The sequence below is a fragment of the Glycine max genome, chromosome 11 (assembly GCF_000004515.6).
Source record: "Glycine max cultivar Williams 82 chromosome 11, Glycine_max_v4.0, whole genome shotgun sequence".
In the NCBI taxonomy this organism is placed as follows: domain Eukaryota; kingdom Viridiplantae; phylum Streptophyta; class Magnoliopsida; order Fabales; family Fabaceae; genus Glycine; species Glycine max.
The window spans coordinates 18,559,921-18,571,351 of record NC_038247.2 but is presented as its reverse complement, the minus strand read 5'-3'; the positions used below and the strand labels follow the sequence as shown (position 1 = coordinate 18,571,351).

The 11,431-nt window shown below is 30.2% G+C and overlaps 1 protein-coding gene across 9 annotated transcripts; it reads right to left on the bottom strand.

Annotated features, from left to right (window-relative positions):
* Nucleotides 1-2,471: 2,471 nt before the first annotated feature.
* Nucleotides 2,472-9,951, bottom strand: LOC100797797 (integrator complex subunit 9). Of its 9 annotated transcripts, none has more exons than XM_041007032.1 (15): nucleotides 9,712-9,951; nucleotides 9,512-9,569; nucleotides 9,057-9,161; nucleotides 8,566-8,831; nucleotides 8,273-8,407; nucleotides 7,748-8,137; nucleotides 7,416-7,630; nucleotides 6,454-6,783; nucleotides 6,110-6,305; nucleotides 5,509-5,601; nucleotides 4,968-5,059; nucleotides 4,556-4,673; nucleotides 4,300-4,382; nucleotides 3,211-3,262; nucleotides 2,472-3,093 (listed from the first exon to the last, which is right to left on the bottom strand). In XM_041007032.1, exons 5-15 carry the CDS (start codon nucleotides 8,279-8,281, stop codon nucleotides 2,569-2,571), a joined length of 2,103 nt encoding a protein of 700 aa, XP_040862966.1. In that variant the 5' UTR covers nucleotides 8,282-8,407; nucleotides 8,566-8,831; nucleotides 9,057-9,161; nucleotides 9,512-9,569; nucleotides 9,712-9,951; the 3' UTR covers nucleotides 2,472-2,568. The 9 variants fall into 9 exon arrangements, with proteins under 9 accessions (XP_040862966.1, XP_006591178.1, XP_006591175.1 ...); XM_006591115.4 differs by lacking the exon at nucleotides 9,057-9,161 and having other exon boundaries at nucleotides 8,517-8,573; nucleotides 8,683-8,831; XM_006591112.4 differs by lacking the exon at nucleotides 9,057-9,161 and having other exon boundaries at nucleotides 8,534-8,573; nucleotides 8,683-8,831.
* Between the last annotated feature and the right edge of the window lie 1,480 nt (nucleotides 9,952-11,431).

The window sequence follows — 11,431 nt, the reverse complement described above, 5'->3', positions numbered from 1 at the left end:
GTTAAAAGTCAAGCGACAGAGGAAAAAATCCTCAAATTTCTTAAAAGTTAAGTGTAAAATGCACTAAATTAATTTGTTAGGAGTAAAATTCATCAAAAATTAAAAAGTTGAAAGTAAAATTAAGTCTTTTTTAATGGTAAATTTTACGCTGAACCATTGCATTAAGTGATTCACAGGTGGATAAGACTATTCAATTTGAACTAAACCATAGTTGAACTCAACTAAACCATTTTGAACTAATGTGCTTTGAATTGTTTTGAACTTCACCAAATTGTTTTTAAGGACCAATTGTTTTGAGAAAATATTTTTATTTTCATTTTTAATTACAAAAATGCTACATTATTTTACTTTTGCTTCTCATTTTTATTGTGTAAGAAAAAAAATAGAATTAGATAAGTAATATAATAAATAAATTATAAAAATGTTATAAGAAATTGTCCCTTTATGCTGTAGAATAACAAGAACGATATAAGAAATTTAAATGCAGCTATGCTTCCCTAAAGGAAAAAAAAAACAATAAAATGCAGATTTCTGTACACAATAACAAATTAAGAATTAGGTCCAAAACTTTAATGACACAAACAACTATAATATTTTATGGGAATTTTTAGGGGCACCCATCATTTTTTTGGGACACCCAACAACATAATAAAAGGGCTAAAATGTCTTTCACTTTTCACGGATCGACGATCCGTATGAGTCATACGAAAATTAATGTCCAAGTAAGGATCGAACTCGTGCCTCCTGCATTATTAATAGACACATTATGTTATAAACAAATAATATGGCTATATAATAGACATAAAAGTTATATAATGAGTTTTTTAATATACAAAATATATTTTTCAAATCTGTTTAAAATTTAGTAATCTTATACTTTACAATGCAAAATCAACTATTAAAATTTAATTTTTTTTTTATAAAAAAAAGCAATACCTATTAAATCTAATAATCAACTACTAATGGTGTAAATTACAGTTGAAAGACACCTAAAATTTTAAAATATATATTGTTTAAAAATAAAGTAATATATTTTTACAAAAATATCCTTAATTTAGTATCAACTCTTAATTATTATTTTTTAAAAAATTGTTTACAAAATTTCTGGAATCCCACAAAAGTAGGACCTCAACTACCTAGTTTATATACTATCGTGATAGTAAAAAATTTTAAAAATTATTGTTTTAGAAATTTTTTATTTATTTAATTTATTTACAAAAATTGATAATTAAACAAATTTGATATTTAATTGAATGATGTTTTTAGATATTTATTATAATGATTAAAAATTAAATAAACATAATATTTAATTAAAAGATGTATTTAAATGTTTTTTTATAACAATTGATAATTAAATAAATTTAATATTTTTTAACATATGTAAATACTTATTAAACATATGATTTTTATTTATAATTTATATATGTAAATAAATTAATTATTAGATAAAAAATAATCATCACAAAATTTATTATGTAAATTTATATGTACATTCAATATAAATTAGAAATTTTAGTGTTATATATAATGACTATTTATTTATAACATAATATATTTATTAACTCAATTCATTTGAATGTTTTATTAATAATGTAGAAGACACAAATTCGATCCCTAATCATATGGATAGTCGATCAGTGAAAAAACAAAGAGCATTTTAGTCCTTTTATTATCTGGATGGCCCAAGAAATTCCCATATTTCATCCGCATCAATGAACATGCATAATTTAAAAGAGAAAAAAACAAAATCAAGTCAAAACTTTGGTTTACCACTTACGAAAAACATGAAAATATTCAGAAATCAAGTCACGGGTTCATTGAAACTGATTTTTTCCAAACTCAGGTTACAGTTTGGCAGTTCATGGCAGTTGACTAAATTGTTCATTTAGCAGTTTAGTTCTTTAAAACCGAACTGAAAAATAGTTCAGTTCAGTTTTTATCTACAACAGTTAAGTTTTTCTTAGTTAATTTTGGTTCAGTTAACTACAGTTCAGTTTATTTTGGCCACCCCAACCGGTGGACCAATGAAAACAGTAATTACTGTAGCTTGAAGCTAACCGTTAGATGTATTTCCAAATGTTTGAACGGACAAGATTTGATACTATTTTTTAAAATTTTTTTGAGAGAAAATGTTTTATATTAAACAAATAATTAAACTATTATATTATTTTTTATGTTTCTACAAATTGTCTGTTTTGACCCTAAACATTCTCTCCCTCTTTCCATCTTCACCTTCCCACTACCCACCGAACACTCTAGTTTCGCATCAATGAGTTTCAATTCTTCCATCCCGACACTCGTTTTCAAGCCCTCTACCCAACAAACATCAAGCCCTATATATTTAATTATGCGGTTCAAATTTATTCATAGATATCTTTTATATATATATATATAATCTTTCCATTTCAGAAGTAATTATATTTTATCATCTAAATAAAATCAACTCTTCTACTCTCACTTTTAACACATCATTTCCAAACATTAATTTTACAACTGAAACTATAAATAATATGCTCATACAATACAAGCATTTTTACAAACAATACGAGAAAATCCATTACATTTACATCAAACTCCATCCAAAATGTTGTCCACAATTTTATAAATGAAGGCAGCCACATTCTCATCAGCAGTAGTAATAATTGTACTAGTGGTTCCAATCTCTATCGAGGCTTTGTAAGGGTCCTGTATGTGAACTATACACACAGTTTGTGATTTAGCATCACTCACACCATGTTGTATATTTCCACTGATGCCCATCTTTGATAATGCAGCCATAAGTTTTTCTGAATCAGGCAAACCCCAATGTACCAAAGACCTATTATTACTCAAGGAGTTTTTGTTATCATTATCAAATAGCAAGTGATGCCTACCATTTTCCATTAATAGCTCTCCCTTCAATTTTGCTATATTGATTTCTTCCTTTTTGAATGTTTTCCAATAAAAGTGGGAAGCCAAATCAGTTGCAATTTTTAACTCTGAACTGTCCTTTCGGTATGGTACTTTTAAAGTTTCAGCTTCAGTATAATACAAAACGGAGAAAGACTTCTTTTCACTTGAAAAGTTGATATGCAGTCTCAACTCCTCCGGACACTAGAGAATAAGAAAGGAATAAAAACGAAAACAAATAATCATTTTATCACATGCATAAGTATATTCTTAATACAATAATATAGAGTATAAACTATACAGTAATCTTTGTATAATTACCAGAACAGTCTTCGGCTGCAATGTCTTTAGTAAAGGTTGAACTTCATGCAACCTGCAATGCAGAAATAAAAACAGAAAGAATGCTAAACACATTGATCAAATTGTAGTCAGCTGAGATTACACTTTTTTGATAAAGATACATGCATAATTTTATGTTGTGTTTTTAACAATGAGTGGCTGCAATGTGATTCAGTTTACTGCGAAGGCCAATGAAAGCCTTTTGTCATTGTCAAAATATGCAAATTGGGATGAAGATGGGTACTGAGCCAGTAGATTTTGGGAAAACAGTTACATGAAATCCATGTTATCAACCTTGAGGACAAGGTTGTGTTTTAGGAGGCGTGGTATTGTTAGGACTATAAGGAAGGGGAGTTAGTTACTACAGCTAGGATATTGATTAGTTAGTTAAGGGATTAATTGGTTAGTTAGAGAAGTTTATTAGATATAAATAGGGGAAGAAGGATAGGAGAGAGGGAGATCTTATCATTTGTAGATTGAGCATTAGCTCTTTGATAAAGGGAAACCCTTGGAAGAAAGTTTTCTCTCATATTTTCTGTTCTTTTCTTACTAGTCTTCTTTTCTTTCTCATTTCAATTCTTGGTTCCTAACACAAACTCTAAACCACGTGGTCAAAGAGACTATGCTACCATGTCATAAACAAACAATCCCAAAAACTGAAGCTGTTAAATGAAGACATATTAATAGTTTTATATTATATATTGCATTTCAAACGAAAAAATTATAAAGAAAATACTGTTTTAAAAAATACACCAAGTTTTGAGTACAAGTATTTTGAAATGTAGAGGGAAGGGAAATAAAAGGACATAAAGTTAATATACGGTACTAACACTAAGGAGCCCATCCATACAATGTTAATTGTACAATCATCAGTTATCAAACAATTTATCAAGGTTGCATTTTACATTCTTGATAGGTTCTTCCCCCTATGATCTTTGGGTGACACAACTATATAGACCGTTACCGGCTAGATGTTGTTAGAGATTTTGAGAATTATCAGTAAGAACAATTAGATATACATGAATGTACATGATATATTGGAAGAAGTAACTAAGGGAAAGGTAAACCTACCCTATTCCAACAGGAAATACACATTGAAGAACCTTCATTGCAACAGGCTGGTAAGGTAAAAGTGATAGTGGATTCAAAACATCCTGCACAGAGTAAATTCAGTGCAACATAGGCCAAAGACATTCAAACTTCATTAAAAGGACGAAACTTAAAATACTGCACAAATCAAGATACATTTCTACCCCAAAAAAAAGGAATAAAATGACTACAGTGAAGCATCATAATAACTTTTTATTAAGTGAGGAAAATATCATACCTCAAGAATAAGTAAAGATTTTGGATCACCACACCATCGTCGAAGCAAATGAACAACAGGACCCATACGCAAATTCCGGTGAGGACAAAATACAATGCATGGTTCCTGCCAATTAATTCTACAAGCAACACATCAGTTTCTGTTAGAAACTTAGAAAATAAATAAAGAATATGCAAACCGTTTGACTTATGGCAGTTTGTTAAAATCAAACAAATGCTTCTCATATCTTGAGTAGTTGAGGCTATTAATAGAAACTCAACAATAAAGCACTAAAGTTTTCCCCAAATAGTTAACATTGCAAGAATACTTGATTTGCATATAAAAAGTGCAAAAAACATTAAATTAATCACTTCCATTATGAACAGTTTATTATACGGGAAGATAAAGAAAAAACATGATAAAAAGAACTCACAAGAGTTCATGAGAATGAATAGCAGGAACCACATGAATTTTTCTCTCTTTTAGGAGCTTGAGGTGTGCAAACAATGGTTCCCCATCAAATAGCTGCAGGCACCAATTAAAGTAGGTAAAACCCAAGTCAAACTTTATAAATAAAAGTAGGCTTAAATATGTTTTTTATTCCTAATAAATACTCAAGTTTTGAGTTTGCTCCCTAAAAATTTTTGCTTTGCGTTGAGTCCCCCATAAAACATCAATTTTGTTTTTGGCCCTTGATATTTTGTTTTAGTCCCTGATAAATTAGCGAATTTTGTGTTAATCCCGACTAATTACAAATGAATTTTTTTTATCAAGGAATAAACACAAAATTCGCTAATTTATCAGGGACTAAAAAAGTGTTAAGGACCAAAAACAAAATTGTTTTATTAGAGACTCAACGCAAAACAAAAATTTATTAAGAAACAAATGTAAAAATCAAATATTTATTAGGGATCAAAAACATATTTCAATCATAAAAGTATGCAAGTGCAATGGACCAATTTAATAATCCGTACTTTCTCTTGCCGCTGTTTGCAAAGCCACTCAGGTATGATGTTAAGCAACGCTAGTAACTCTTCAGCCACTGAAGAAATTATATAAACCGGAACCTACAAATAGAAAATTGCAATTATTTAATAATAGAAATCAGTGAGTAAGCATACAAGACATTAATCCAGAAATCCATTTTCCAGATAGTTATGTTTATTTGACTAGAAAGTTAAATAGATTTCTAATTCACTTTAAAAACTTCAAAGATGGAACTTCAAAATTCCCTATTTTTCCCAATTCCCATTACAAGGACAAACAAAAAAAGTAGAAGGAAGTAAAATTTAAATAATGAACACTGGCATTTGGTCTGGTCAAGTGTCTTGACAAACAAAAGTAGAAAATGAGAATAAGAAAACAAACAGAACTTAAGGCTAATGCCACATAGGTTGCTAAAGACAGGCATTTTACCAGTTAGTAGGAACAAGCAACTAAAAAGGATATGGGTATAGGGTTCTGCAGGACAACAGGGCTAATTAATGACACCCTCAAAATATATCCCACATTTCCATCATAGTTTTTCTTGACTTTGATAACTGATTAAAAGAGAACATAGTAAAAAATGGACACCTTTGTATCTGAAGCTTCAAGTGATGCTGTCATTTCCTCCAAAAGAAGCAAAATAGTTCCAAGTCGATCAAAAGGAATAAGAACTGAACCGCCTTGTTTGATATGTTCCATAGCATGTGAGCATATGAAAACCAGCTTTTCCTTTTCTTCTGAATACTCAACAGAGTTATGGTTGAATCCAGCCAAATCTTGAGAACTTTCAGCAATAACCAACATGAAAGTCAATATAAACAGACATAAATATTCATTACTACAAACAGAGGATGAAAACTTGAACAACGATAACTGAAGTGTCTGGATACAAAATAGAGTTTGAAGGGGAATAAAATTTCAAAATTTCATACCTAATAGGCAGTAACTTATCAGCAGTTGAAACAGAGTAATTATCCCCATTCTCACCATCTTGAGTATCACCCAAGGATAAGAAGTCTGAATAAATTAACACACAAGTCCCCTGTAAACTGTGGTAATCAAAAGGCATTGCATGTGCAGAAATGAAGCTGGATCCTGAAAGATAAGCAATATCTCCCTTTGGACTATTTAGGATCCAATTACAACTGCCTATTTCTATACCAGAGCTGAATGCCTTTATAACCAATGTACCATTGAAGCAAACTTCCTCAGCATAATTAACAGTGTGAATCTTTAGCATGAAATCCTTCACATCAGCTGCACTGAGAAATTCCACTAATTAAAACTTCAACCAAAATTTGCTATATTTGACTTTAAAGAAGAAATGGACACAGCAACAAGGTTTACATAACAGTGAAAAAAGCAACAGCTTAACTACACTAACAAAGACAATATAATACAGATATAATTGCCAAATGAGCACATATAAAATATAAAAATTATAAAAATGACACAAGGCAAATACCTGATAGAATCCCAGAATCCAGATGAGTGTTAAACTCATCCATCCCATACCCTGAATAGGATTCAAGTGATTTTGCTGAATCTTATGGTCAGTTTTGATGAGAGGAAAGAAAATAGAAAGAAAAAGAGAAAGTTGACTTCTAGAAACAAAAGTTCACATTTTCTCTTTGATTCAAATTTCAAAATTTACTCTCCCCTCATTTTCTATACTCTCAAACATATCAAGGGTTAGCGATAAAGCTTAAGCAAGGCAGCAACAAGGAAGTCAAAAGCATTTATACATGAAAAAATACAAGTAATCAATCACAAGATAATAAAATATCATAGAACCAGTGCATGTACTAGTCAAGCACACTTCATTCAGTTTTGGATATAGTATATTTAGTCCTACGTAAGTTTTGAGATAAAATGCAAACTAATGGTAGATCACCTGTACAAAGGCATCCAACCACCCAACTCAACTCCATCTTTTCCCAAGATTAACTCTCTTAATTCAGAAGGAAGGACTTCAAGCTCTTCATGCCTCAGCCATGAAGGGAAATTCGATTCCCCTGGTCCATAAAACTGCCTGAATTCCGCATGCATTGATACAAGATCCTCCATCATTAGCTGGCCTATTCTTGCCGATGCTTCAGTTACATATATCTAACCAATTGAACAAACATTAACTATTAAGCTAACATTTTGGTGACAGAAATTAACAAAAATGAGAGCATAGTCCAATAATAATAACAATCACAACTTACAACATCAAAAGACTACCTTAGCTGAGAAACCCTTCGTTCGAGTAAGAAAGGGCAACCCCATAATACCCATTGGACTGGATATTAATACAACATCAATGAAAGAGGCATTCCACAGGTGCAAGTTATTAACAGTCTTGTACCAAGGTTCAGCAAAAAGTAAGCTTTTAGCATCAAGGAGATTTTCAATTTTCTGCCTTTTCCCAGACCCAAACCTTGAATCAAAAAAAGCATTGGCCTCAGTGTTGTAGCTTTCTTCAACTGGCAAGCAATCCAGAGCAGTTGGTACAGGAGAGAAGGCCATGAGAGCAGAAAGGTCTAGTGGGCAATCTAATAAGATCCTAATCCCACAAAAATTTAGCATATGACATGGTGGGAAGTGAAACCCCCCACCTTTGCTCAAACATGTCTGCAAAACCCAGGAAAGAACAAAATATTTTAAACCATGAAGAGAACATTTTTCCTGAAGTGTATAGAAGGTTCTTTCACATGCCACTACACATACAGGCACACACGAAAAAGGGATACAGTAAAAAAAACTCACAAACTTCATAGAGGATGACTTGAGAAGCCTTTTGCAGATTCCAGAAGAAGGTAGAAGTAGCTATGGAAGATGAAAGAGAGACAAACAGGACACAATAACTTTAGGTTTGAAGGGAACACTTTATCACAAAACAACCTACAAATGTGCCCCCATAAAATCAATTAATAAAAATAAAAACTCACTTAAAGCAAGGAAAATTTAAGTCAAAATAACAGGATCTCTTCAATGGATGAAGCAGACAGACCATGATTAAGCTCTAACCTTATATCTTGCTTTTGAATTCCAAAATTTACCTGAGCACCTATAAAGAATGGGTAGTGTCACAACCAAATGAAACACCAGACTCACAACACAAAGAAGCCCATAGCATTAAGCATCTTAAGTTTGAAAAGAGAGTTGCAATGCCATACAATGTGATGGCCCTTTCACAGCCTACTTATAATTCAGTTTGAAAACTCCTTTCCTGAGCTTGGTGGTTGGAGGGTGCTTCTTCAAATGGTGTGAATCATGCCAACCCTTGTTGAGTTTGAGTTTAAGATTACAAATATAGTTATCCCACCTGCAAAGGTGGTAGTTAGCCATCATATATTCCAAATGCAATTAATCTGCAGAACATGAAGTAATTTAAAAACATGCTATTATTTTCTGGAAAAAAAATTATTTATGTCTTTGGCTAATGTAGAACAAAGTAGTTGTTTTAATATGAATTGGGCAGATTTTAGGACACCAAATTCATCAAAAGTAAAAAATAAATAAAAATTGCAGGCCAAAATTCAAGACTCACCCAATCAAATCAAATGTAAGCTGAATGAAATATTCTCATAAGAATGAATGACGAGTTACCATCAGGAAAAAGAAACAAAATTTTGGAATCACTGTGAAGGTCAAGCTGTAGTCGCCGGAGTGAAAGTCCAAACAACAAAATTAATTAGAAGCTTGAGTTTGGCAAGTTAAATGAAACGGCGCATTTTGGTAAATAGATGTATGTCACTCATTAATTTCATTAAACTGTGTATTCTCCACTAATGTTATCAAATTCATACAGGTCATCGAGGTCGGGGTACTAAGTTACAGGGGTGGATCAATAGTTGACTCACTTGACCCAGTCTATATTAAAAAGAATTCTAAATAATTCATGACATCTTTAATTGTTGGCACAAATGATAGTGGCTTGTCCCTTATCAAGTGATTCATGTTCGAATCCTAATTGGTCCTTGACGTTGGAAGGGAAATACCCACCTTGTGTACGCTCAAGGTCCCCAACGAAGATTTGTCATGCTTTTGGGGGAACAACTTCCTACCAATATCATAGTTACCAAAAGAAAATCAGAGCACACATAGTTAAGACCATGAAGTGCAGTATCTATATTTTTCATTGAGTAAGAAAGATTCAAATAGTATGCAGTTAAAAACAGTGAAACAGAGCACTAAGCGCGCACCACAACCACAGGTTTCAAAGAATGGTTGAATAAAATCAGCCAGAAACAAGACCTAGCCTCCAGGAACGTCGCTTGCGAGGTGCGAACTGAGATAACTCAGAGGGAGGCGACGTTTCGAGACGAGGCGCCACCGGTGAGGAAGACACGGTTGCGACGTTTCTGTGAATAAAGCCAAATGCCGGTGACCGAGTATCAGTGACGGTGACCGAAAAGAAACCAATTTACATATACACTATTCGCACGAATACTACCTTATGAGATAAAATTATGTTTTAAATATATTTAATAGGGATAAAAATATATTTAAGTTATAAAATTAAATTAAAGGTTTAATTATAAATTTTCATCTTTAAATTTTTAATATTTAACAAATTTTATTTTTAATAAACTAATTTAACTTATTTTATTCTAAACTTTTAATAAATTTACAAATTTCACCTCAAATATTTATTTATTAATAAACACAAAATTAAAGATAAATTTGATAAAAATAAAAAGTTAGAAGTAAAATTTGATAAAATAAAAAAAAATAGATGTAAAATTTGTAAAAAAAATAAAAAAATCAAGGGTAAAAATATGATTATATTAAGAATAAAATGACAAATAAAATTTATAAATTTCTGAAGGGTTAGAAGTAAAATACGTCAAATTAAATCATTGAAAGTAAAATTTGTTAAAAATTAAAAGTTTATAATAAAAAATGGAAATAAACATAAATTGAATTAAAAAATAAAAATTATTTGAAAAATTCAAAACAAACTACGTTATATTATAATATTTTAAAAATTTAATAGAGAAAATATTTGTCATAAGTTAAAAATGTAATTAAAATTATTTTTTTACTGTAAATTAATTAAAATTATGATGAAAAATTATTTTTTATTTTTTATGCAATATGCAGGATAAATATTTATTTTATACAATTATAATTTATACTAAATAAATATTTTAATTATATAATATATAAATTATATTATAATTAAAATTTATAATAAATAATTTTTTTTTTATCTTATCTTGCTATAGAGAACTAAAAAAATTTATGTATTTTGACATAATCAATGCAACAATTGATTACATAGAAAAATAAAAAAAACAGAGAATTAATTACTCACATCTTTCATGAAAGGAGATATTAGCCCATGTTTTATAGATAAATTAGACATCATTCTAAAATGTATATATAATTAAAACCATTAGGAAATATCCATGGAAGTCCACAAAGAGTAAAGAATGGATGACTTGCTTGGTATGCTTTTCTTGAATTCTTTCTCTTAGCAACATCCAATGCAAAGATCAAGTGGTAGAAATCTCAAACTGCCAAGATAAAGAACATTGTTTAGTTTTATTTAATTATTATAACAACTAGCAGCAACAGGAAATTCCCTGCCCTTATTCACTCACTTAATTAACCTTCTAAAGAAACTCATAATACCATAACAACAACTTAACATGACATCACAAGCAAATAACATATATGTTGAAATTAGATTAAAAAAAAGATTTAAATATGTTTTTGTCCTTCTAAGTTAGTATTTTTTTTAATTTTTAATTGGTTCATATAAGTTTGTTTTTTTAATTTTAGTTCTTTTAAGTTGGGTGTTTTTTTTATTTTTGTTTTTATAAGATATTTTGTTTTTTTTAATTTTAATTTTAGTTTTTTTAAGTTGGGTGTTTTTTAATTTTGATTTCTTTGATTTTAATTTTTTTATTTATAGTC

What these genes read in the sequence shown, in the direction of transcription:
- LOC100797797 (XM_041007032.1), bottom strand. An exon ending in TTGAAGCTTCAGATACAAAG is followed by an intron (nt 5,602 to 6,109) that starts GTGTCCATTTTT and finishes TTCTATTTGTAG; the next exon opens with GTTCCGGTTTATATAATTTC. An exon ending in TGCAGCCGAAGACTGTTCTG is followed by an intron (nt 3,094 to 3,210) that starts GTAATTATACAA and finishes CTTATTCTCTAG; the next exon opens with TGTCCGGAGGAGTTGAGACT.